This window comes from Gouania willdenowi, chromosome 9 (assembly GCF_900634775.1).
Source record: "Gouania willdenowi chromosome 9, fGouWil2.1, whole genome shotgun sequence".
NCBI lineage: Eukaryota > Metazoa > Chordata > Actinopteri > Blenniiformes > Gobiesocidae > Gouania > Gouania willdenowi.
In genome coordinates, this window is record NC_041052.1 from 26,848,023 (window position 1) to 26,875,771 (window position 27,749).

Sequence of the window (27,749 nt, forward strand, 5' to 3'; positions counted from 1 at the left end):
TTTATGACAGCAATGCATGTTTTGTTTTTGCGTAATTGTGACCATCACCAGCCCTCCCTAAGGATGGGTAAGAAAAACTTTATTAAAGGGAGACTAAAGATAGAGGGCACCTCGGCGAGGTGGAAGGGAACAGGAAAGAGGGAGTCAGGGTAGGATAAGTGGAAGGGGTGGGGAAGAGTCAACTGTTTTAAGGTGAGAGTGAAATGTGTTATAGTTGTGCATATTGTGCTGTGCGATCAGTTAAGCCAGTCTTTTTTTTAAATAGATATGTTCTATACATGACTAGTACTTTAGTGTCTACAGTCACCTTTTTCTTGCATGGGTGCAAATCAATCTTTTCTCTGTTGTTTTTAAGGATAAATGTATAAAACGTTTAGCATTTCTGAGTGTTTGCTCTTGGTAAAGCTTTGCTTCAAGGCCATGCACCTGCACAGTCAGAGATGAGGACGATAATACGTTCACAGAAATCTTGGATGGAAGAAACCCAAAATATCTCCACAGATTTCTGACGTGTAAACCCAACCTTAGTGAAAATCTGTTTCAGTTTGTTTTCACATATTGCTGAGCTCTAATTATGGGAGATTTAAAAAAATGATGTAACAATTTATTTTGGCATATACTGTAGATAAGTCTTTTTATGTATCCTGGTAGAGACAGTATATGTCTTTTGATTTTTCTATTCTGTACATCATGCATCCACTACTCAATCACATGTGGGGGTTTCAGTCTAAATGGATTGTTTTTATTTTTGAATCCCTGAGTTACTTACTTCTGTACTTTTTTTCTTTCATTTGACTTACAAACTATAAAGCCAATTAAACAATCTCATGTCCTCTAAAGCCAAACAATGCCCATTTAAAAGCCATTTTAAATTTATTGTCTGTGTTTTTTGCATGAAATGTTTACAACTGTCTGTCTCGATACAGTGACGTGGTTTGTGTCCAATAGCGTACTCTGAAAAAGTTAGGGATATTTGACTTTCAGGTGAAATTTAAGGAAAATGTTAAATGTTCAGGCTACAGTGACATTATTCCATGAAAGTAGGACATTTAAGTAGAAGCATGCACTGGTGATTTCCTCATCTCAAATAATTTAGTGAAAGAAAAGCCAACAACAGTGGTGAGTATATCACAACAAAAAATGTCAATGTCTCAATGACGTGTCATGTGCCCTTGAGCATCAATTACAGCTTGACAACCACATCTCATACTGTCCCTGAGTCAAGTTACACTGTTCTTGATGGGCTGTCCTCAGGTCATTGAGGTTCTGGGGTACAGGGTTATGAGCCTCTACACGGCGACTCAGCTGATCCCATAGGTTTACTATGGGATTCAGGTCTTTAGACAGTTTGGGCCACTTCATTTGAGTTACCTCAGTCTCCAGCAGCCATTCCTTAATGATGTGACCCTGATGAACCGGAGCATTATCATTTATGAAGATGAAATTAGGCCTGTGATGTTGTTATGGCAGGGGCACAAGGACTGGATTAATGGTATCATTCAGGTAGTATGGGCTTGTCACTGTACCTTTCACAAAGTGTAGAGCAAGTCTGTACTGACTGGACATGCCATCATTTCTTCTCAGCGTGAATCAACTTTCATCAGAGATCTGATGCCTACTAGTCCCTCGTTCAGCGTAATTGCTCCTTAGCACATGCAAGACGATGACACTCGTTCCTGGTGGTGTGGTCGAATACTCTTGTAAGTCGTCTAGCACGCAGACCACACTGATGTAAATGGTTTCGAATGGGTGACATGACACTTGTGTACCTCTCACCTCCCTGAAATGTGCCTGGATTTGAGTGGTATTCATCATCCGGTTTTGCAGGGCGTTATTCACAATGAGGCGGTCATCAATGTGGGATGTGGCCAAAGGACGTCCACTTCTAGGCCTTTCTGTAACTCTTCCAGTCTCTCTGTATCTCTGTTGCAACGTGCAGATGACACTCTGTGACACTCTAAACTCAGTGGCCACTTCCGTCTGAGAACATCCTGTTTTGAAGCCTGTTGATCAATTGTTTGGTGTCGTGTTGGCCTCATGATGTCAAAATGTGAACAGCATGATGAGGTGGACTGTTTAAATAGCAATTCTAATTGAACCAGGACATTTATTGGTCGATTCATGAATCAAACACCTGTTTTGTTTACTGAATTTTGTCATTAAGCTTTTTGTTAGAGAACAGCAACTTGTGCATAAAGTACTGAAACATTAAACAGTTGGACATGTGTGTTCAAAAAGCTTACAAAATGTCACATTAAGTTAATCTGTTTTAACACATATTAGGTTCATCCTGAAATTTTACCCTAAAGCCGAATATTATATATATACATATATATATATATATATATTTTTTTTTTTTTCTTCTTCACATAATTTCAAGTATTTAGATTTTTATTTCTTGACAACTTGCTGGTGTTTCCCGTGTCTAATTTTTTTAATACAGACACACAGAGAGGCAGCGAGCTGACTGCCTTACTTCATTATCAGAAATTATTCTTGCAGGTATATAAATGTAACTTTTTTTTAGGTAGCTTCTTTTGTGTTGAATGGATTTTCATTCTCATTTTGAATGAAAATGTTTTGTTATACTATTTGAAAACCATATTATTGATTCATGAAAAAAGAAATTACATGAACATTGACATATGAAGAAACCTGTTTGATACTATTATCAATAATGCTTTTTGTAGTTCATTTAAAAATAGGATTACAGGTGAAGATGTGAAAACATTCAAGTACACTCTAATCTAATTTACATGAGCCCAAACCAGATGTTTGGCATATTTGTTTTGCTATCAGTTCATCAATGTTTGGAGTTAAGAACTCTGAGGAAATTCACAAGTTAGCATGAAGGTGTGCACTGTGAATGTGTGAAACTCCTGCAGGATGTTTTGAATATTTTATTACAGATAAATGTTTCTCCCACAGATTTGTGCCTCTCTCTGCTTCAAAGTACACCATCTGTAAAGCTCTTTGGATGGGTTATTATAATGCAACTGTGGTGTTTTTTGTCAGTAAGTTGGGCGTACCAAAAAACTCAAATACTTCCTGATGAGGTCAGCTGTTGCAATGCTCTCTGGAATTTGTAGTGTCAATAGCATGCTCCCAAATTACCAGTGGGCCAATATTGAAAGAGGTCAACTATTACCTTGTGGGCTGAATAGTCTAGATCAGGGGTTACCAACATGGTAACACCAGGTAGCCTACGTTGAACATGTAAGTTAACCTCAGGCCTGTTCTAACGGGAGCACTAGTCACCAATGAACTCCGTCTAAAATCTGATACACTCACAAAGATAAATACAGATAGAGTCATCTCAGATGACCAATGTAGCCAAAGCCTTAGTGGAGTAGAATGAAACATTCCCTAGCTTTTTAAGTTTCTTCTAGTCTTCCTTCCTTATCTTACCCACTAATTAAAGTAAAACTGTGAAAAATTTGTATTTAAGAATTACTTTTCAAACTGGTTGCCCTACTTGCTACCTTTGAAGTAGCTCGCAGCTTCAGAATGGTTGGCAACACATAATCGAGATGATGTTTATAATCTATGTCTGTAATTGGTTTAGTCTGGTTGATCTATCATAAAGTCGCTGTAAAAAGGCCCAAAGTACACTTCCCTCATTTAGGAGGCGCTTCTGAGCCCACAGACTCTTCTTTTACTACACTGACTTGTATGTCACAGCAACCTACCATCTTAAACTTTTATTTGGTTAGTCAAGGTCAGCCAATCATCTATTTTCAAACAACTGCGTACTGTTTTTACAGATTTTTCTGTCTTTCTTTGAGAAATGGTGGCAGCTAATTGTTTTGTGCTCTTTCAGGATAGCAATGGAAACGTACATCCGCCAGAGGCAGCTCATTATGTCTCCACTCATTCCTTCTCGCGTCATAGGCGAGAATGAGCCGCTCACTGCTGTCTTCAACAAAGTCATCGCCACTCGGGAGGTCAATCACAAAGGCCAGGGTAAAATGAGGAGCTCACAGATGATGCCTTCCCCTGGGAATTTAAAGGGGCGCTCTAAAAATATCCTTTTTTTTGAGAGAGTAAGACTGAAATGATGGCCTTTAGTGTTTGCCACATTGAATTTCTTTTTATGTATGCTGGCAGGCTTGTTTGTGACGCTCAAGCTCCTCGCAGGGGACCTGGCCCAAGTCCGAAAGGACTATCCCCACTTTGTGGACCGCAGCACAGCTATCGTGAGGAAAATGGGTTTCCCAGAAATCATCCTCCCAGGTGGATGGAAGTTTTTGTTGTTGTTTACTGCTCCACATGACACAAAGTGCTTGTCAAATGTTTGTACGGCCGGAAAAAAGCATACTAAATCCAAACACATCCACCTGATCATCTTTTGTCCTTTCTCCAGGAAACGTGAGGAATGATATTTATGTCACCTTGCTACAGGGGGAGTTTGACCGTGGAAAAAAGAAGACTCCCAAAAATGTGGAGGTCATACTGAGTGTGCATGATGATGAAGGCAATCCTATGGAGGTAAAGTTTTATATTTATTAAACCAAATATCATGTGATTTATCATTTTTCCCCCGAAAGTTTATTTTACATGCATATTTTCATGCTCATTCATTGTGAAACCTTTAATCAGGCATGTCAAACTCGAGGCCCGCGGACCAAATCTGGCCCTAAGGCGCATCAAATTCCGCCCACAAAAAGATTTAGCTCAAAGTAAAAATCACAGAGAAAGCATTGTTCAGTTCCAAATATCTGTTCCTTTATGAAATCTGAAACGAACACAAAGTCAGTGAGACTGCTTAATAGTTACATAACTGCAAATCTAAATCACAAGGTGTGTTCTATAACTATCATTTTTTTTCAAAATAAATGTTCACCTGAGTTTAAAATTGTTTGATGTCATTGGTTCATATGCGTGTTTGGATATTTCAAATCACTTCAGAAATCCTTCAGACTTTGTTGGGAGCGTCTTATGTCTGTATTTCACCCTTTTTGTGTGTGTTTTTTTAAAATGAAATAAATAAAATAATCCTAAAAATTATTTTGCTTTTGTGTAGAAAGCCATTTTCCCTGGAGCTGGTTATGACGGAATAACAGAGTACAAGTCTGTTATTTATTACCAAGTGAAGCAGCCTTGTTGGAATGAAACAGTGAAGGTAAGATGATGTTAGGAAGTTGGCTCTGTGCTGTAAACGTCTTACTTTATATTCTCTAATTAGTTTTCCAAATGGATTTGCTGCTGCTCTGTAAAATAAGGTAATCTGCTTGGACACTTTGTGGTTCTCATGTAAATTTCCCTGCTGATAGACTTTTTCTCACATGGGTAATCCTGTATTAACACGCTTCTTAATCTTCTTCCCTCATCCCTGCTAGGTGACAATTCCCATTGAAGATGTGTGCCGCTGCCACCTGAGGGTGATGTTCCGACACAGATCTTCCCAGGACTGTGAGTTGCTGTGACTTATATGACAAACCTTCACATGTAATCTGCCACCATGTTAAACACAATTGGAGTGAGTGGATTTGTTCCTGCTGTATCCTTCAGCCAGGGACAAATCAGAGAAGCCTTTCGGTATGGCCTTCGAGCGGCTGATGAGAGGAGACGGAACCACACTGAGAGATGGCAGACATGAGCTTATTGTGTACAAGGTAGAGCTGTGAATGTATTAATTTTTCTGTCAAATTCATTTTTATCTCTACTTGGAAATCTGCTGGACATTGTTTATCGTTTTAATTTGATAGGACAAAAAAAAAATCTGCCCTTAATAGCCGACAGTGGGTGGTGGACGGGTTATGCAGGAATCTCTAGTCAGTCAATAAAAATGAAATTATATCTCCAGCGCTCAATATGCTTCTGCATTCACTCTCCTTGTCATGATATTCCTAGGTAGATGTGAAAAAAGCTGAGGATGCAAAGGTTTATCTCACCTTGCCAGCAACCTGGGCAGAGGTGGAGGAAAAGGAAAAGCAAACGGGGAAGCAGTTTCACCATTCAGGAGTAATTCCCATGACCAAAGACAGCTTCCAGATCGCCACGCTCACATGCTCTACCAAACTCACGCAGAACGGTATTGAACGACTCATCTTTTTTATGTCCCTCTTACTGAATGATGACTGAGGCATATTTTACCCGGAGTAGCTTTAAAGAATGTTAACAGGTTTCAGGTTTAGTGGCAGTGATTTGTATTGCTAATGTTTTTCTGATGTGTTAAAATTGCTTGGTGTTCGTTTTTTCTGTTTAAGTGGATCTGCTTGGCCTGTTAAACTGGAGGTCAAACCCTGAAGATCTAGAACAGATTTTACAGAGACTGATGGAGGTGGAAGGAGGAGAGATTGTCAAGGTAAGTGTCCGTGCAGTAAAGAAGCTCACTAAATGTTACAGCACATTGCTGTCCAAGCAACAGTAATCTCCCCTTAAATTGTAATAAAATCCTTTTTTTTTAAGTTGGATGTAGTTTAAACAGATATGATCTTACTGGGAAAGTGTGGATATTATCTTGCTCAGTGTAGCTCAAAACATCTTCATCACTCAGTTGATAATATGCATTACCAATGGCGTTAAGGACAATAGTATACGCAAACTACGTGTGTCCAAGTGTTGTCTCATGCTGTTTCTGCTGTTTCTAGTTTCTGCAGGACACTCTCGATGCTCTGTTCAGCATCATGATGGAGACCTCAGAAAAAGAGACGTATGACACCCTGGTCTTCAACGCTTTGGTTAGTTGCCCAAGGATTCCACAAAAGCCAAAATAAAGGCTAGGAATAATCATTAACAGTGGTGTTTATCCCTTGGACCATCCTAACTCACCCACTTCAATAAAAAAGGGTCCTAACAAGAGATTAGATAGGGCCAAGACTGGGATTAGCAACATTAAAATCTCTTATCAAATGTCCAATTCATTTCACACTACACTGGTCTTGCACTTTTTATAGCTGACACTATCAAACTTGTGCTGCATACATATTGTGTGGACAATGTATCAAGATTTTATTTTAGGCTATATAAAATGGTATATTTTTTTATTTTATGTTTTATTTTGCTTCAAAATACTGCTTTTGCTCCTTCTTTATTGCCTGTCACTCACTCACTCACTCACTCATACAGTGCGGAGGATAGCGGACTATGGTTTGGTTGACTGTAGTTGGAGGCACAGGGGAGATGTCCAGTTGTCACTAGTATAACTCTCTCTGAACACTGAGACAACATGGGTGGAAACTACATTTAGTCTACTTCTGTAATGTTACAAACACTGTTTGAGCCTCACAAGCAGCCATTGGCATTAATCACACTATGCACTCAGCATCACAGACGTGCCCTGAAAAAGCCACATTACAGAACCTACTTACACATGCTGCCAAGTTATGAAAAAGCCAAAAGTGGCATACGTTGATATTATGCAGCAAGTGCCTGTGTGGCATTTTTTATCTGTAAATTTGACTCTGAATTCTCCTTTTGATTATAGACTTTCTTGACAAAAAATAAACAAATCAATATTTGTGAAACAGTTCTTCCATTTTAAAGGTTTTAGTAGTAGTATGGCAATGATTTGTTTTGAAAACAAGAACAAGCATCATATTAGTTGACAAACTCAAAATACTTGGACAGTTTTTGAAAACAGTTTTAAATAAGACTAAAATTGTTAGATTTTTCAAAAACTTATTCCATATTTAATGTTTTTTCTTTCTTTTCCTAATTAGGTCTTTATCATCACTTTAATCGGTGACATCAAGTTCCAGCACTTTAATCCAGTCTTGGAAACCTACATCAACAAGCACTTTAGTGCTACGTTGGCTTACATGTGAGTTTTTTTCAGTCCTGACCTAAACCTCATCGAGCACCTTTGGGATGAACTGAAATGGAGATAGCTGCTCAGGCCTTCTCGTCCAATATCAGTGCCTGACCCCATAAGTGCTCTACAAAAGAAATTCCCACAAAAACACTTTTTTACAGTAAGCCTTCCATGAAGATTAGAAGCTGCTATAGCTGCAAAAGAGGGACCAACTCCACATTAAAGTATATGGATTTGAAAACATTGTCATTACGCTTTGTCAAATTCTTTTGTTCATAAGGTATATACCATTGAATTTAAACTACACTTTACTCTTTGCCAGACCTAAACAGACAGGATTTCTTGCTACCTTTAAACGGGATTAAATCTTGGCTATGTTAATACTGCAGTATTTGGGTCATTGTTTGGTCAAATTTTGGAATTTAGGTCAAAGTGGGCCATTAAAGTGTAAGTACAGCCTAAAACAACTTTCTTCTCTTCACATTTTAGTCTAAGTTTTTAAATTTAGTGTTTTTAGTTGTAAAATGTCAGAGTGACTGCCCTCTATGGGTTGAACGACTGCTATTGCAATTGAATTTTGCTGTTTGCAGAGATTAGACCAGTGACGTCACTAACCGTCACTGTTGGCCCTGCCCCTGCTCTAAAAGATGGGAGGAGGAACTGGTTTTCACTTCTCACAGCCCTCAATGAGCATTGATTGACAGCTGGATGTGGAAATGCACAGCGCTGTGTGGGTGGGACTGCTCTGACTGGGCATGTCTTAACTACTCTAGGAGTAATGCCCATAATAAAGACATTTATTTTATTTCCCCCTAGTGACAGATCAGCAAAAACTTGGGGGTGTACTTACACTTTAAACATTTGATTATTTCTATCGCAATATTACATTTTGTAATGGCTAATTTCTAATCTAAATCCATTCTCTGTTCTCCTTCCATGCAATCATCATGTGCAAACCTTGAATGTGTTATTCCTTCACTCTTAAAGGAAGCTAACAAGGGTGCTAAACTTCTATGTTGGCCATGCCGAGGATCCCGCCCTGACTGAAAGGCTCTATGCAGCACTGAAAGCCCTCAAATACCTTTTTAGGTTTATTGTGCAGTCCCGCGTACTCTATCTGAGGTAACGGAGTCACAAAGTCACCATGTCAGTTTCATGTTGTCAGAGTAACTTTATGTACTTTCTCTGGTCATCTTCAGATTTTATGGGAACAGCGAAGATGGCGATGCTTTTTTCAACTCCATCCGTAGCCTTTTTCTGTCCTTCAACACACTCATGGACAGACCTCTGGATGAGGGAGTCAAGATAAAGGTAACCTGAACATCAGATGTTTGCTTCTGACTGTAATGTCGCAATTTGGCAAATTCTCTTAAAGTACATACTTTGCGAGTCAGTTTTTGGAAAAAATTTATTATCCTCACTAAGTATTAGTCATACATTTTTCTGTACATGGTTCCTGGAAATGAGCGGTTATAATTCGCTGCACTTTTTTTTTGAAAAGCTGTAAAAATAATTGTGTTCTCAGCCAGTCTGAGTAAGGTTGTCGAAAACTGTTGTGCTGGTGGAGGGTAACAAACATCCCAATGCTTCAGCCTGATGAGACGCTTCCTCTTTACTTTTTCAGGGGGCAATATTGAAATATCTCCCTAGCATCATTAATGACATCCAGACTGTGTTTGATCCCGTGGAGCTCAGGTAACTCTACTCAGAGACAATAATTGCTTGTCTTTGAGAACATTTTCAGATTTTCTATTGTTCCCTCTACAACCCCTCCCCTCCCCCCCCATGTTTGCTGCTCATTAGTCCTGTGACTCTAACTCTACTTGATGTAGAATGTGTATAGCATTTAAATTGCCAGCTCCTCTCTTTCATTGTTTTTGCAGCGTTCTCCTTGCGAAGTTCATTGAGAGCATTCCTGATTTACAGCTCGTGCGTCAGAAGCTGAGCTGCATGTGTAAAATGGTGGAGAGTGACCTTTTCAGGCAACCAGGTAGGAGTCCTCCAGCCTTAAAACCACATAATGACATTTTACAAAAGATGAGAGAGGGAAAAAAAAAATCCTCTGCCAGGACTCGGGACTGCGACCAAAATGGTCGCATATGCGAGTATATTTTCAGTGTGTGCGAGACGGAGCGGCTGAGCGCTTTGTCCACAGAGTGCACTTGAAGGAGCCAGTACTGATGGACTGTGATGCCAGGCCAGATGTTCAGCTGTGGTTCTCCCAGAGCAGGGGTCTGCAAACTGTGGCTCTGGGGCCTAATGTGGCCCTTTGACTCTTTTGCAATGGCTCCCAATAGCTTTAAAAACTATTGAAATAAATATTTTATTTTTTTTACAGAGGCTATTAATGATTAAGGACAAAAAAAAATCAAGATATAACAATTTGTTAACCTAGAAATAAATCACGTTGTGCAATGACTCGACCACCTTCCTATTTCACCTCCTGCATCATCTACAGACCATCACATTTCCTTGGATCTGTGGCTAACCTTAAGTTTTAAATCCCTGGTAAGATAACTAAACCAACAAAAACACTATTCTGGAAGAAAATAGATATTTTAATTGTGTGGTTAAATATGCATGCTTTATGTGTGGCAAGAAATGAGCCTTTCAAATACATTAACTAAAAAAAATCTTCTTTATATAACGTTGTGTTCATGTAAACTAAGATGCGTAAGAATTTGAAGATGCAAGATTTGTTTTTAAGTTTCCATTTACATGATCAATACAAACATCATCCTATATAATTTTAACTGTATAGAATTTAATACACTGTATTGTCTTCATTGAGAAGGTAATTTTTTGGCTCCAGGAGGACTTTAATCCAGGTGAGATGAGGTTAAATGGTTCCTTGTAGAGTAAAGGTTGCAGACCCCTGACCAGGGGAAGAGGGTTAGGAGACCCCACTATAAGAGCTGGACCCTCTAAATTTAATTCCATGGGGTGAAGCAATGCAGATGCTAAGTTGGTTATGCTACTGTTAATTTAATTCAAGTACAGCCTTTCTGCTAAATAAAAAAACAGAATACATGTAACCTGTTGTTATGCTTTGCTGTTATTTGAAAAAAAAATTACGTTGTCTTTTAAAATTACTTAAAATAAATGACCTGTTATTTTAGCCACTGCTTGTTGCCAAAAATATTGACACTAAAACATGAAAACATTTTGCAAATATCTCAAGTCATTGTGAATCTTAACTTCATACAAAACTACGGTACTTAAGTTAACTATTAATCAGCATGCATTGCTGTACAGTACACCCCCCCCTCCCCCGTTCAAAAAAAAAATTCTGTGCTGGTGCGACCAACTGAAAAAGTTGGTCTACCACTGGAAAAGTTAGTGTAGAGCTCTGTCTGCTGTGTTGCACACTAGTTTGTAAGGTCAGCTCTGCCACCCGGAAATATGGCTTTGTATCCACTCAGCATTGTTTTTCTTTATGTTTACTGCTCCAGATTGCCGGGATGTGCTTCTGCCACTTGTTACCGACCAGCTGAGCGGACAGCTGGATGATCACTCAAGCAAACCAGACTACGAGGCCTGTGTTCAGCTCCTCAGCACAGTGTTGGACAATTTGGACCGCAAAGACGTGGTGAGGAGAATGACAAAGCTGAGCACTTCAATGGTTTAGCATTTAATTAGTGATGCTCCAAATTTGGTAGTGGTACACCCAGCAGCAGCTGTTTTAGCCACATGGTGACTTTGCTCACCTCAAATGACTGGGTTAAGAGCTCAAATGTTCATGCGAACCTCAAAGTGTAAATGCTGCTCATGTGCATGATCCCTGCCTCATTTTAAAGGGGGCCTGTCCAGCTGCGAGAAACCTCCCAGGGATTCCCAGAGGATGCAGTGGGGGATTACAAATCTCATCCAAATAGGGAGAATTTGAGACATTGGGGGTCTCCCTGGAACAGCTGGAGGATGTTATTAAGCAGTGAAACACCCTAGCTGCTCTGCTTAAGTTGTTAATACGATGACCTACACCCAGATAAGCGGTTTAAACTTGATGGAGAAATTTGTTGTGCTCTGGACAGTTTGGGTTTTGTTTGCCTCAGATTTGAAAGCTTCATCTCTCAGATTTCTACTTCATCTTTATACAGATGGGATGAATCAAATACTTCTTTTGATGCTTAGTGCTTTGAAACTCTTCTTGCAAACAAAATGTGAAGGAATTACTCACCAGACTTCATGATTTTTCTTTGCAACTAGAACAGCTTCTGAAAAATAAGACTCTTCTTCAGTTCTTTAACGGTTGTGTCTGAGTTATCTTCTTTTGTCTGATTAAAAGGCAAAAATGCCCAGATTTTATAATAATAATTTAATAATTTCTGTGTTTTGTGAGAGTGAGGCCTGGAGTGCTGACAGTTCTCCATCCATCTGCGTTGCTGTGTTTGAACTGCCTGTTCTGTGTGTACAGGGTCCGACCAGAGGCCATGTTCAGCTGATAATGGAACGGCTTCTTCGCAGAGTTAATCGGAACGTCATCAGCATGGAAAGGTCATCGCCACTTATTGTAAGGCTCACATTGAGGTGGCACTAAAATGTCTCCCTAACAATGGCTACCTTTTCCCTCATTTTAATAATAACACAACTGACATCAGCAAAGTATATTGTGTATTTGCTGTAAATGCATTTTAAGGACCAGCTAATAATAGTTATCCCTTTTGTGGCAGGGCTACTATCTTGCCTGTATGACAGCCATCTTGAAGCAAATGGATGACATGCATTATGCCCACTACATCAGCACCTTCAAGACGAGGCAGGATATCATTGTAAGTGTCCTAGCATCTCCCCTGAGGTTACATCTTCTTCTGAAACATACCATCAATAACACACATTGGACATCCAGGGCCACTTAGTGCTTTTCAAGGGATTATTGATTATAGACATTTCATGCGGTGGATTGAACTGACATGATAGCCCTTCCATTAAGCTATTGAACATTAGATGCGACTGGTTTGCTTCATCCTTCTTTTTTTCAGATATTCATTCACTTTCCTTACTAACTCCAACCCTATAAAAACATTAAAGCACCCTGTGGTTTATCACTGCCACTTATTAATATAGCAAGAACCACAGGTTGCAATCACACAAAAAACTCCCCACGTTTTAATTTAATCCTTTAATAATTATTTCTAACCAGTTGTAGTTTACATCAGGAGGGGAGAATATTTTTAAAAGTAACATATAACTTGATCAGAAGTTCTCAACGTATGGGTCGCAACCTTTTTTTCAATAGGTTGCAGGCCAAAAAATAGATATATTATGCTTTTATTTTGAAGGGAAAGGAGAGCGCAGTACACAGTTAAAATTAGTCATTCAGTTTCCAAAGTGCCTCTTTATCATTTACCCATTCATAATTGTGACACGAAATAGTATTTTTACTCTTCGTTTGTCTTTTGAAATGGCTTTTTTAAGTTTGATTTTTCAAAGTTTGGATGAAAATTGCTGCTTTCTTGTGATCCCAAGGAGCAATTTGTACTTCTTGACTAAAGCCATTCATTAAGGGTACATCGAGATTCAACATTTTCCTTGGTTTGGGTTGCAGCTTGTAATAAAATGTTTTTGGGGTCCTGAAGCTTTAACAAATAACCACAGAACTAGATGACAGGATTTGATATGAGATGTTGAAGCAGTTACAGAAAGAGACAAAGTGACCAGATGAGATGAGGTAAAATGTAATCAACTGAGATGTGGTGTCTGTAAAAAAACACATGGAAAAGATGACATGAAATAAGGATGGGATGAGATGCTGTGACAGTAATGAGGTCACAATACATTTGACGGAAAGAAATGAGATATTTGGAGATTACCGTAGGCTAGTTGATGTGGCAAAGGAAGACTGGATGATATGGAATGGGGTTATGTGAGAGGTTGTAGAATGAGATGTCATAAGAAAAGGTAAGATGAGTTAACAATATTTAAGATGGTGTGTGTTGACATAGTGTAAGTTTAAAGAATAGGGCATGAGATGAAAAAATATATTTGGATGAGGGCTGAAATGAGATGATGGAATAAAATAAGATGGGTTGGCATTAGATTATATATTATAAGGGGACAGAAAATAGGATAAAATATAGAAAATGCAAGATAATTGGATGAAATTGGCTGATACTGTATTAGATAAAATTGTACAAGATAATCAAGTAAATAATATAACTGAAATCATATAAAACTCTTTTGAGATTAGATTATAGGATGTAAAATTGTATATTTTAAGATAAATAGATAATAGATAATAGTTTTTGTGCCATTTTTTTTTTTTTCGAATTGAAGGACTTCCTCATGGAGACATTCATCATGTTTAAGGACCTGATGGGAAATGTCTTTCCCGCTGACTGGATAATCATGAACTTGGTGCAGATGCAGGTCTTTCTGAGGGCCATCAACCAGTACTCGGAGGTCTTGAACATGTACTTTTTGGATCAGGCACATTTCGAAATACAGGTATGGCTTGTCCTCGGCTGCCTCACTAGGGGTTACATTTCTTCTTAAATGCCAAACTTAAATCAAGGTCTATGAAAAGGTAATTACTGTATTAATATTTGAAAGCCCTGCCTTCCTCGCAGCTGTGGAATAACTACTTTCATTTGACCGTGGCGTTTCTCACTCACAAGACACTCCAGCTGGAGTCCTTCTCTCAAGAGAAACGAAACAAGATACTGAACAAGTAGGTTCATTTTAATCCTTTAAAGAAGTGCATTTTAATCAAGAGATCCCTTAGTTGAACTGGTCTTTTTTTTTATAAATGTTCTACAGATATGGAGATATGAGAAAGACTATTGGATTTAAGATGAGGGACATGTGGTACAACCTTGGTGAGTATTTTTTCTTATGTTGCTAAAACCATAGTGGGTTTGTTTATTCATCACCTGCCAGTGATGCAAAAGGGAATGCCAAGAAAATATTATTCATCGTCCAGTCTCCAGGTTTTTTTTTAACTGTTATTACATTTTTGTCTATTGTTTGTTCAGATACGAAGATAAGGCTTATTGCTTTCTCAAAGCATAGTGTAATATTGTTGAGATGTTTGCTGTCCCTCAGGCCCACACAAAATGAGGTTCATCCCCACCATGGTCGGACCCATTCTGGAGGTCACATTAGTGCCTGAGCCAGAGCTGCGTAAAGCTACCATCCCAATCTTCTTTGATATGATGCAGTGCGAGCACAACTTCAGCCCTGGACGCACATTTGAAACAGTAAAAATGTTTTTTTTCTTCTGGTTTCAGTTCATGTGAAGTTTACGCCTTTGGCTTAGCATTACAATAAGGAATTTTGTTAAAGGCACAAGCAGTTGATTTCAAATCCTCTTGTCATTTTTGCAGTTTGAGAATGAACTGATAACAAAATTGGATGAAGAAGTTGAAGGAGGCCGTGGGGATGAACAGTACAAGATCTTGCTGGAGAAAATGTAAGATCGGGCATAAAATATTCAGCTTATTGTGATCTGCTTTAGAAATGAAAAAACACTCCTCTGGTTGTCTTTTGATAAAGCTTTGCAAATACTAGGGGGCAAAACAGATGCAATAAACTTCTCACCAAAAAACTCAGTGAAGCCTGATGAATGTGCTACCTCTCAAAAGATACTAAATGCTTAAGTCTATTTCAGATTTTGTCCTGATCAAACAAAAACATTGTTTTGTGATGGATTGTTGTTTTTTGGTGGCAGATTACTGGAACACTGCAGACGCCACAGGTACCTGTCCCAGTCCGGAGAGGAGCTGGCCCTGCTGCTGAGCAGCCTGCTGGAAAACCTCCTGGCTTATCGCACCATAACACATGATGAAAGTCCAGAGCATCGCATGAGCTGCACTGTCAATGTGCTGGTATGCTTTGCACCATTAATTTCCAAAGACTGTGTGGGCACTGAACGTCATTCAAATTGCATCATCAGAAAATATCCTTTCAGGAAGAACCAATTATGTCTTGTTTTCTGCAGAATTTTTACAAAGAGAAGAAGCGAGAGGACATTTACATTCGGTAATAAAGATGGAGACATTATGCCAACGGATTTCTGGATTATTGGCTGACGGCCACTAACTGCTCTGCTCTTTTAACCAGGTACCTGTACAAGCTGCGAGATTTACACCTTGACTGTGAAAATTACACAGAGGCGGCCTACACTCTCCTGCTACATGCTGAATTACTGGAGGTCTTTGACACGTTAAAGAGCAGAAATAATTTACTTTACATTTAAACTGGTTAACCTCTACCAATAAAACCAAGCTTTTACACATTCATTCTGTATTAATTTATGACCATTTTTCACCCCAGTGGTCCGACAAACCCTGTGCGCCTCATCTCATACCTCGAGACGGACAGCATGTCTGGACCCAACAAGAGCTCAAAGAAAGGCTCATTCAAGAGATCATCTGCTACTTGGACAAGGGAAAGGTGAGCATTAGCCATTCTCTATGAGAGCATGAACCCAACAGAGGTACCGTTTTGGTCAAAGGTAATTGCAATGTTTGGTTCTGGTTAAAACTGACATGCAAAACAATATTTAAGTAGGGGCCTATTCATTTTCTTTTTTTCTCTTTCTCTCTCTCTCTCTCTCTCTCTCTCTCTCACACTCACACTCACACTCACACTCACACTCACACAAAGGTCCAGTCCCATGCCACAGATTATCACCAATACACTAGTATTGCTAAAGTTCAACATTTTGAAAATCTGTAACAAGTCAACCATATGTGCTGCAGATTGACAACATTCATTAAAATGTAGCCCCAAGAAGCTTTTGTTCATTTAAACCTATTGTAAATTATGAAATATATCATTCTGTTTTTATTATGAACTGTAAAACATATTAAACTTATCTTCTCCCTCAATTTTTGCTTAACTGACACAATTTGACTCTTACACAAATGATCCACACAGATTTTTGATTTACCAAAAATTGAGCTTACATTGTATTAAAATGTTTGACTGTAAACTGTGTTGTAAACATATACTTGCAAAGTAAGATTTCAACGTTCATTAAAAATATGTACATTTGGAGTTCTGGTGGATGATGTTTTGAAATGATCAACATTTTAACACATTAGCGCAAGTTTTCTATACTACTTCCATTAGGTTTCCCCAGGACAACTGTGTCTGAGAATTATTTAATGTATTTATGAAATCTATTATTTTAATTATTAAAAGGTGTAATACCCACAATACAAAAAACAACAATCAACCTTTAAAGACAATCATAAAAGGTTAGCACAAAGCATTTCCCTATGTGTTCCAGGCTCCTTTCCTTTTGATAGTGTGTTGACTGCAGCTACTGACATACTTCTGCTTCAGTTCATGTGAAAAGCTTCTTTTGTTTTATCACCTGTTTGCTTGGAACCTTGACTGTAACCCTCCTGTGTCTCTTCACGTAGATTTTCTCTAAAGCCTCAGAGCTTAGAAGGCAGAGAGGGCCTGTAGATCTGAATGCAGGCAAAACAAACACTTTTGGCTTGACATAAGCACATTGTGTATTCATGTGGGACCTTAAGTAGAGTTATCAATTATGGCCAAATGAGTATGTGTTTAAAGGTTGGATGTACAAAGAGGTGTACATCCAACTGATCCCCAGTGCGCCTGCAATGGCAGCCCACTGCTGCCCCTCGGGGGAAATGGATAAAATATAGAGACAAAATTTTACTACGGTGATGAATAAAGTATACATTATTATTTATTATTAATATTACATACTCTGTACTCTGTAGTGTTATAAAGGGGTATATTTGCAGGTTCAAAGTAAAATAGCATGTGTGGTTTCCCTGGTTTAATTCTATGGGACATGCACATGATAAATTTGTTTGTAGTTTTCTTTTTTAGCTAATTTTTATATTTTTGTCATTTGGTGTGTTTTTCTGTAATGTATGTTTATTGGAGTCATTATGTGTATTTTTGTATCTTTCTTTTGTTTTTTTTTGTGCTTTTTCTATAATTATTGTTTCTTGTTGCCATTTCTGTGTTTTCATTTCAGTCATTTTTTTTTTTTCTAGCTTTGTGCATTTCTGTTGTCATTTTGTGTATTTTTTGTATAAATATTTAGTTTTTAGTTTTTTACTCATTATCATATTTTTGTTGTTGTATTGTGTATTTTTCTGTTATGTATATGTTTCGGAATCATTTTGTGTATTTTTGGAGCCTTTTTGTATATATTTACTGTTATTTTGTCTGTTTTTGTTGTAATTTTGTGTGTCTTTTTGTATGTCATTGTGCATTTCTGTTGTTGTTTTGTGTACTTTTTGTATAAATATTGTTTAGTTTTTTTGTTTTATTTTACTCATTTAGTATATTGTATTATAAATACCGTGTGTGTGCGTGTGCGAGTGTGTCTTCGCCCACGGTGCCTGGATGCACACACTGGGACAATGTGCAAGCTGCTAAAAAGGTTTATAAACAGTCAAATTGATGCATGCACGCACAAACACTTGCAGTATTTGCTGGCTCGGGTGCGCGCTCGGCTGCAGTGCACACACGTGACTACGGTGTGCAGTGATTGGCTGTAGTGCGCCACGTGACTAAAGGCTCCGGCAAAGGATGATTTTTTTAATGAAATTGTTCATTGAGTGGACTATTTCAGTCCAAACAAATCCCACGTCTCACAGCTGTGAGCCAAGCTGCAGCTATGTAGCAAGTATGAGCTCTGTCTGTCCTTGAACACCCGAGATATTTGAGGTACAGACACACGTTCACACACACACATGCGCACACGCGTGCGCGCACACACACACACACACACACACACACACACACACACACACACACACACACACACACACACACACACACACACACACACACACACACACACACACACAGAGATTCATTGCTTTAATATATAGATAATCTTTTGTAACCAGTAATAGACGTTTTAAAATCTCCATATTTTTCTAATTTTTTTCTCTTAATTTTCCACTCCGTACCTCCTGTAGTGCCATCGTTTACCCCTAGGGTTACACGTACCCCCATTTGTGAAATACTTGAATAATGCACATGTTTTCTTAGATGTGGGAGAAAGCCATTGAGCTGGGAAAACAACTGGCCAAGATGCACGAGGGCCACATATTTGATTTCATGGAGCTGAGCCAGTTGCTGGTAAGAGGAATCATTGAACAAAGATTGAATCTGCAAACCAAACAATCATTCTTGAAGAAATGATGACAACAAATGAAATGAAAATGTTTTCTTTGTTTGTGCTTCATTCATACTCATCTCATTTTGGCTGATGAAGTCTGGCTGGTTGAGTGCTGCATCTAAGCATCTGCTGATGGAATGTGGTTTAAATGTGATATTGAAAAGCTATTAGTAAAGACTGACTGTGTTACTCATTCATTTGAATGGTACTGTAAATTAAATTTCTTTCAAATACCCTTTTAAAGTTTGTCATTAATTATTCATTTTATAATGTCCTACAGGCTAATTGCAGCCCACTGTGCATACAAAGCGACGTTCTTATAAACTTTGTCCTTTGCTTCAGATAAAACAAGCCCAGTTCTATGAAAACATAATGCATGCGATGCGGCCACAGCCGGAGTACTTTGCTGTTGGATATTATGGCCTTGGATTTCCCTCCTTTCTGCGGGTAAGAACATGATTTTCTGTTTAAAGGAACTTGGTGAAACCCTGATGTGCTAAAACTCATACTTACAATGTCCTTTTGAAAAATGTTTTTGAGAAATATGCAGTAAAGGCTTCTGGCTTTATGATGATAACAAATAAAACCCAGTTACATCTTTATGCCTGCATGGCGACCTTGAATGTTGGTAAACCAGATTGATCATCATTTTTCCACTGTTTTTGACATTTAATCTTTTTGTTTATATGATGCAATCTTTCCTCTGCAGAACAAAATGTTCATCTACCGTGGCAAAGAGTATGAGTGGTTAGAAGACTTCAGTTTAAAGCTGCTCTCGCAGTTCCCAAATGCTGTCCGGATGACCAGCACAGCACCCCCTGGAGACAACATCAGTAACTCTGGTGGACAGTGTATCCTCACATACGACAGTAAAGGTTTTTAGATTTAACAACTGCAACGACGAGTGTGCGTGCGTGTTTAGACCTAATGTGACACTGAGGTGTGTCATCAGATTACATTTATGGGGCTTAAAATTAGTTTCATATTTGTGATTCATTGAACATTCATTCATGAAAATATTTTGTGAGATTTTAGGGTTGATATTTACAAATACTGTAAGCAAATAATATTGCCCTAAAATTTAAACTGTAGTTCATTAAAAAAGAAAAAGCAAAAAGGATATTGAATTTTTTTCAATACAATGTGTTTCTGGAGAGAAAAAAATGCCAACAAAATCTTATAAGAATGTAAAAAAAAATTGTGTTTTTCTAAAATTGTTGAATACAAAGTCAGTTGCATACTGTTTTTGGACTTTTTTTTTTTTATAAAAATCCTCTACTGGATCTACATATCATGGACAAACATATTTGGCAACACTGATTTTTCAGGGTTTAGGCCTCTTTTCTCCAGTGAAGTTCTTCTTGCTTCAGCATATCAAGACATTCTACAATGTTATGAATGTGCACAAAGCCAGGGTCATAAAGACGTAAAGCCCACACAGCCCTGACCCCATCCAGCACCTTTGGGATGAATTGAGTTTACAGGCCAGACCTTCTCTTCCAACATCAGTGCCTGACCTCACAAATTATCTAGAAAATGATTCCAACATCTTATAGAAAACCTTCCAAGAAGAGTGCAAACTGATATTACTGCAAAAGGAGGATCAGCTCTATATTACAGAAATATATATATATATATATATAATTTCATTTTTAAGAAAAGCCTCACTCAGTAAAGCTTATATTAAGCTATGTTCCACACATCAATGTCTTGTCCTTATCTGAACTCCTCAGACATCCAATGCTTTACTGTCAAACCTGTGCTTACTGTGCCCTGCCAGTTTAAAGACAAGGGGGTTCCTGAGCAGATCTTAAAGTAAGAAACTGTACACTTAAAGGAAGATTTCATTTCTTTTCAATATTTATGGTTTATGGTTACGTTAAATACGTCTTATCTTGGTTTCACACAGCTATTACAGAACCAATGAAGTGGACCAGTTCCAGTATTCCCGTCCATTTAGGAAAGGTGAAAAAGACCCGGACAATGAATTTGCAGTAAGCAGCTTTTAAATTTATTTTTAACTCATTTGTAAAGATACAGTCAAATTACTTTTTATCAAATGAAGATAATGTGTGTGAATGTCATACCTCATACTGACACTGAATTTATTGCTTACCTTTGTTGTTTAATGTGTATTTATTCTGCCCCACAGACCATGTGGATCGAGAGAACTACTTACATCACGGCCTATCGCTTCCCAGGGATTCTCAAATGGTTTGAAGTAAAATCTGTCTCAGTGGTAAGATAGCAGCTGTATAATTTCTAATAAAAAATTGTGACTTTATTTTTTACAGCAACTTTTAAGCATAAAATGGAGCTCAAAGCACTTAAAAACTCAAGAGAATCAAAATATCCATAAAAGATACAAAGAGAAGGGATGGATCATAAAAATGAACTAAAACAACAAAAAAGAACTGAAAAGTGGTTGATGATGTGCATTAATAATATACACTCCTGAGCAATATCTTAAAACCAATTGGAAAGTTGTATTAAGTATTTTAATTTTGCACTAGTTGATTGTAAGTGGGCTGTATGGTGTATAGAGCTTGTAATTGTAAAAGATGTAGGAATTTTTCTTTCATTCTTTAGCTGTCCAAAAGTTTTGATAATAGCACTAACAAGTCAAAACAGGACTAAGAGTGTAAAAATAGGACTTGGTTATTAATCTTCCCATTCTTGTTGATAACTAGAGAAAGTCATGCTTAATGAAAGTAGTGCTCCATGTGGTAAAAATAGCTTCATTAAAGGCATTCAATGTCACTTGTTGCCATTTTTCTATTCCTATTTGTTTTTCACTGAGATTTTTAATCTGGGGGAAGGTCCAGGAGTGCAACAATATTCCCTTAAAGGGACAGTATTATGAAAAATTGACTTTATAATGGTTTTGCTACAGTGATATACATTATTTTAGCCCTATTCAGAGGGCCAAAGTTGAAAAAGTTCTATTTCCCCCCTCTCTTGCTATTCCGCATTTTGTAAAAAGTCAGCCCAAACGGGCGAGTTGGATTTTTCTCACGTTGTAACGTCATAACTACTCACAATCCTCTCTCCTTCTACCCTATAAGAAAGTGAGCTCCTCCCTCTCAAACTACCTCACAGGTAAAACAAACACTGCGGTTTGATATAGAATATACATTATACTTTACTGTAGCTATACATACATTTCGTGTATGTAAAGCTACATACACGAAATGTAACCCATCCCCGAGGAGCAGTGGGCAGCCACGGCGTCGCGCCCGGGGAGCAGTTAGCAGCCTTGTGGTTAAGGACTGATCAACATCCCATAGTGATGGACCAGGGAGATTCAAACCAGTGAGCTTACTATTACAAGCCTGCTCCCTTAACCACTAGTCCCTTTATCCACAGGTGACATATTTACATTCAGTATATAGATAATCCAGTATATAGATAAGTTCCACTTTTAGTTGCGTTACCCTGCTTCGTATTGCCTTTGACATGATCTGATGTCTTTGTGACCCAATGCGATGCAAGGATTGAACAAAAAGTGGACTATCATCTTTAATGGACTATTTCAGTGGTCAGAATAGGTGAGGATGACAAGAAAGTGATATAGGAGCTCTGGTGAGTGTTTGAAACAGCTGACAGACTCGTTTGTTCAGCGTTTGTCGGACTCACAATCACTATAGCCCCATAAATAACCATGTGTTTTACTGTAATGTTCAGTTTTTTGGCTGAAAATGATAATAAGAGTGTGTGGATAGCAAAAGACGACCATTATGGTGATCACTGATCACTCTCTCTAAGGCCCCGTTCACATGGAGACAAAACAAAAACGCTTTCCCCTAAAACGAATAATTATATGTGCGTCCACACGAAAATGTGGAAAACGCAGTAATAAACATACCAGACCTCTATGTGACGCTGTATTGCTGCCACAGAAATACATCGAAACAGGGAAGAAGATACAGAGAGAAAGGCAGCATCTATTTGCACGCATTTCTGGATTAGGAGTGGAGGTTTTTTCTTCTTTTTCATAATTTTGTCACAATGAGAATCACCAGATAATTTTCAAGGCTGTGCTGCAGTTTCTTCATGACACTGGAATGTATGGGAGGATCTAGTTGTTAAAATAAAGACCAGTGAAGGTCAGTAATACGCCTTGTGGCGTCCACTTTGCCATAAATACCAAAGATGCGCTTAAAACTGACTAAAAAACAAGACATACAAAAGAAATGAGGAAGAAGATGAAGACAAAGATAAGACAGGAGATATGCTTGTGGACCAACAACAAGGTAGAGCTGCTGCTTTGTTGCCATTGTTACTGATGTTGTGGGGGCTCACGCATGCATCGTTTGCAGAGTATGCGTAGACGTCCGCACGGTGACCCAGCGGGTGGCGTTCACAGACCCCGTTTTCAGAGGTTATTGTATTCGGCTTCTAAATCGTTGTTGCTTTGTGGACGCAAGCCGTAAACAATAAAAAAAAACTTGACAATTCACCAGTGGCGTGCACAGGTAGACACTAGGTGGTGCTAAAGCACCTGCCTTTTGCCCTCTGGACCAAGCAAGTGCCCTTTTGAAAGTTCTTTTTTTTTTTTTTTTGTGGCCCATGCTGACATGATCATCTGTAAGTGCTCGTCGATTAAAAGCATGTGATTATAATGCCCCAATTAATAATTCCTCCACCCCCACCCCATCCGCACACACCTCTGTCAACGTGAACGCGCAGAGCAGACACAAACGGAGGTGCGTTGCTGTAGCAGCAGTCAGTGAACAGCGACAGCCCAAACACACCTCCTCCACTGCCCACCAGCCTGGTAACGCATAAATGAACCAAGTCGAGTGTGTTGTTTGCCCCCTAAACCTCAGTTGCCAAGCTATGACTTGCATTTATTTGTCTCTGTTGTGAAGTAGCTTATCTCAACGCCACACAGCTGGGCATAAATTAGCCGACTGTTCATCTGCTTAACAAGCTAGATGTTACCCAAGATCAATAATAGATGCGGCATGATGATGATGATGACCACCGGTAGAGTTTGTCATTGGTATCCTACAGCATGTGCATCTATCAGTATACTTACTTATCATGAATATTTAGTAGGCTATTGTGTAGGTTTACATTAGGCTACATAATTAACACTTGCAGTAATTTATTTGCTAAATGACAAACAGGCCATTCCCAATTGCCTGCAAAAAAAGTAGCCCTGTGCCTTGTTGAAATATAACCAAACAGTCTTATTCATATTGTTGGTTCCTTTTTTTCACCAATTGCAGCAGAAGATGAAGATGAAAGGTCAGAGTCAAGAGTCATGTTCACCGTTTACAGCATTTTAAAGCTCAGATTTTAAAGTTGAACTGTTCCTCTAATTTTACTGAAATATTTTAAAAACTGTCCACATTTTATTTTAACCACACTAAGTGATTTGGCTGGACTAAAGTAGGCATTAAGCTATTTTAGCTAATTATATTATTTTGTACCAATAAGTTATTTCTATGTTACAAGACTTGCAGTAATCTTGTATTGTACCTTAATAGGCTATATTCAACCTTAAAAATAGGCTATTACTAAAACTATTATTATTCTATTCTAGGAAGCTACAGCAGATACGCAGTAGGCCATCTACCAGCAAAGAAGTTGAGATAGATGAATCTCCAGATTCATCTATAGATAAAGCAGAGTCCATAGCACCACCAAGTCTATGCACAGTTACAGAATCAGAAGTGCTGTCTGATGACCAAAATGAGGGAGAACAAGAAAAGCATGATGTAGCAGCTGTACCGTATGTGAGAGTGCTATAGTGTGAAACTGTACCAGTTCAAATGTAAGGTTTAAATCTCAGTTCTACATGCTGCATAAAGTGCCCTTATTTTTCACTCAGCACCTGCCCCCAAAATGTCTGTGCACTCCACTGCAATTTACATTAAAACCCGTCTTTGTGGAATGGGGCCCAGGAGTGAGGCATGAAGTCTGCATCTACATGCATATGCATGAAGGCCCCAAAACTGTTTTTAGAAGCGTCATGAAAGTGACTTTTAAGAAGGCTAAAACCCCGGAAAACAGGCGAGTTTAGGAAAATAAACTTCAAACACTATGTTGTTGGGGTTCTTAGAACAAATGGAGATGGGTCAAAAATAGCATAAGACTGGACCTTTAAAAATAACTTCTTTGTCTGGTGGATGTTGTGATCTGCACCATCGTACTTCTGAAAGAGTCAGTTAGCACTGCTCTGATGAGGGCTTTCAGTCAGAGAGAGGCTGTGGTTTGACCCTTTACATAACCTAAAGTTTCACTGTCACATTGAAGTGAAAGAGCACCCGCAATCACGATCTTCCTCAGTGCCACCAGAAAAAAACTCTCCAGTGCAGCCTCAGTGTTATAGCAGGGATGTTGGGAGCCATCAGGATGATCACTAAGTAGGACATTACATTTTACACACAAACAGATTTGAAATTATAATACTTGTTTTTTTTCCCCTAGTTTTAGGATTTTTGTCAGGAGTATATAGGGAAGGTAAAACAAAATGAAGCAGTTTTAACTTGCCCATTATTATTGATTGAATGTGAAAACAACAATATAGATTTAACAATATAGTGCATTAAAAAAAGCTGATTCGTCATATTATTAAGTGGGGACTTTTAATGCAATACCTCTTGCTGGCCTTAAAGTGGGATAAGTAATACATCCTTTTAGTCACTCTGAGATAAATGAACCTTCATCTCCATTTAATTATGATAAAAAGGTTAAATAGTCTTTAAATCAATCGTAAAAGATGCAAGCAGCGAATTTAATTAGGGTAATACAGGGGCTATTATATATATCCTCTTCGTTATATATAAGTGAGTAAACTAATAGCAGAATTGCAAATGAGTTGTAATTCGTCAATATTAGCAGGAAGGTAACCCAATGACCAGAGCACAGTAGATCAGTCAAATAATGTTTTAGGATATTACTGTCTTTGGCCTATCATCATGATTCATGACTATTATTATTATGATCCGTGATGGGTCAGAGCATCACAAAACTCGTGGAGTGTTCCTAAACTGCAGTTGACAATATCTAATAAAAGATGTCCAAGAAAGGAAGTACGCAGCTGGTGACCTCTGGGTGAAGGTCAAGAGTGAATAGTTACTCAGTGATAGATGTGGGGAGTAAAGCTGCTGCATTGACAAAGTTTGAGTTCATTATTATTCTGCGTTTTGATTGTTAATTCAGACCTTCTAAGGGTTTGAGTTTTACTCACTTGGCTTTTTTAGCATATAGAATTATTTTCCCACTTTTAATTGTTATAAAGTTGTTGTCTAATGTTCTACACTATAGTGTGTATATACTGTGTGTATATATATATATATATATATATCTATATATATATATCTATATATATATATATATATAGGTATGAAGTATGTTGGTAAAAAAATCCTCCAACATCTTTAATCTGATGGATGTATGTAACTTTGTATGGCAAATGTATCGTGACTGGATCAATTTTTTAACTGTGTGATGGATAGAGATGCAATCACAATATGGAAAGGTCACTGACTTTTTTCTACATTCGGTTATTTTCTGATCTGTTTTTCATGTATTCCTTAATGTGCAGGTAGAGATCAGTCCTTTAGAGAACGCCATAGAAACCATGGAAATGGCCAATGAGAAGCTGAGCAACCTGGTGCAACAGCAGGCCTGTGATCGCTCACTGTCCATCAACCCGCTCTCCATGATGCTCAGTGGTATTGTTGATCCTGCAGTCATGGGTGGCTTTTCCAACTATGAAAAGGTTTGTTTAGTTTCAATGTCAGAAATGTTATTTTGCTGTCGTTCTTTATGTAGGCTTTGCATAGTTGTGTTTTTATAATATTTGAAGTCATAAAGGTATTTTCTTTCCTTTAATCCACAACACAACCTGAAGCAGTGGCTGTTTTTAATGTTTATACATTATTTAAGTGCAAATTAGTGTATGTTTGTACAAAGTGAGTGTTCGATACAAAAATGTTGTTAGTCTTCTCCTGGCTCCATTGTTTTTGTTACCTTAAGATCTTGCTATTAAAAAAATGATTTTCATAGGTACATGTAATAGTGAGTCTTGATTAAACAAGTTTGGATGAACTACAGCCAGGCCCGTGGAATGTCTCAGTGCTGAATAGCACCTACAACGTTCCTGAGAATTCAGTCAAATGACTCTGTTCCACAGAGTAAAAAAAAGACTAGCATTGGACGTGCAACATCGATGTCACATTTTGGTATCGGTTTTGCAGCGATACAGGGCCGATACCGGGCCTCGCTCCCAGCACCGATACCGTACAGGGCTGGTTTTCAACATCAATAGAGCGGTCAAATCTCATTCCCAACACCGATAGCGTGATCAAACCTCATACCCAGTACCGATACCATGATCAACCCTGTATCCAGTACAGTAAGGATCGGTTGAGAACGTACATCAAATCACAACAATATCAAAGCTCAAGATTGAAGTTTATAAAACTTTATCAGGATTCACAGAGCACGGTACAGAACGAGCGCTGAAGTGCTCTTGTTTATACCAATTTTGCATCATTTAGAACTACTAGAGTCAGCATACAATTCTAACTCTTATCCATTTACCCAGATCAACATTGATGAGAATGGACACAGTCACCCAATCCAAAGCCATTCTGGAGCCGGAAATTTCCCCTGAACTCCAACATTATATGGCTAACGTCTCTCATCAATACCGAGTCCTTAAATGCTGCGTTAAACCCAAAATGTAGCCTAAAAGACAAAACTTCCCTTCTGACAGACCGGAGTGAATTAATGCAGCATTCAGTTTGTTCCGGCCTGCAACGAAAATATTTTCTTAAACGGTCGCTACTTAAAAACATCACCTGATTATCAGATAAACATTCCAAGAGGGATGGCGATCAGCGCAGCTATAGGCAA

The 27,749-nt window shown here is 38.3% G+C and overlaps 1 protein-coding gene across 2 annotated transcripts in view; it reads left to right on the forward strand.

Moving 5' to 3' along the window:
- The window catches only part of dock5 (dedicator of cytokinesis 5), a 56,896-nt gene that overhangs the window by 21,195 nt on the left and 7,952 nt on the right, over nt 1–27,749 (forward strand). Inside the window, exons 1-34 of one of the 2 annotated variants that reach the window (XM_028456828.1) lie at nt 1,601–1,700; nt 3,821–3,963; nt 4,108–4,233; nt 4,364–4,488; nt 5,024–5,122; nt 5,340–5,412; nt 5,512–5,615; nt 5,854–6,034; nt 6,210–6,307; nt 6,594–6,683; nt 7,665–7,765; nt 8,744–8,878; nt 8,956–9,067; nt 9,381–9,451; nt 9,640–9,746; nt 11,209–11,345; nt 12,171–12,266; nt 12,427–12,525; nt 14,030–14,200; nt 14,323–14,423; nt 14,513–14,571; nt 14,798–14,952; nt 15,079–15,164; nt 15,423–15,579; nt 15,693–15,733; nt 15,815–15,905; nt 16,028–16,147; nt 18,746–18,835; nt 19,218–19,322; nt 19,585–19,726; nt 20,609–20,690; nt 20,785–20,869; nt 21,028–21,114; nt 26,434–26,610. In XM_028456828.1, the coding sequence (XP_028312629.1) occupies nt 1,654–1,700; nt 3,821–3,963; nt 4,108–4,233; nt 4,364–4,488; nt 5,024–5,122; nt 5,340–5,412; nt 5,512–5,615; nt 5,854–6,034; nt 6,210–6,307; nt 6,594–6,683; nt 7,665–7,765; nt 8,744–8,878; nt 8,956–9,067; nt 9,381–9,451; nt 9,640–9,746; nt 11,209–11,345; nt 12,171–12,266; nt 12,427–12,525; nt 14,030–14,200; nt 14,323–14,423; nt 14,513–14,571; nt 14,798–14,952; nt 15,079–15,164; nt 15,423–15,579; nt 15,693–15,733; nt 15,815–15,905; nt 16,028–16,147; nt 18,746–18,835; nt 19,218–19,322; nt 19,585–19,726; nt 20,609–20,690; nt 20,785–20,869; nt 21,028–21,114; nt 26,434–26,610 (3,693 nt within the window). In that variant the 5' untranslated portion in view covers nt 1,601–1,653. Of the gene's footprint in view, nt 1–1,600; nt 1,701–3,820; nt 3,964–4,107; nt 4,234–4,363; nt 4,489–5,023; nt 5,123–5,339; nt 5,413–5,511; nt 5,616–5,853; nt 6,035–6,209; nt 6,308–6,593; nt 6,684–7,664; nt 7,766–8,743; nt 8,879–8,955; nt 9,068–9,380; nt 9,452–9,639; nt 9,747–11,208; nt 11,346–12,170; nt 12,267–12,426; nt 12,526–14,029; nt 14,201–14,322; nt 14,424–14,512; nt 14,572–14,797; nt 14,953–15,078; nt 15,165–15,422; nt 15,580–15,692; nt 15,734–15,814; nt 15,906–16,027; nt 16,148–18,745; nt 18,836–19,217; nt 19,323–19,584; nt 19,727–20,608; nt 20,691–20,784; nt 20,870–21,027; nt 21,115–26,433; nt 26,611–27,749 lie in introns of those variants that run through there. The other variant, XM_028456827.1, reaches the window with a different exon arrangement.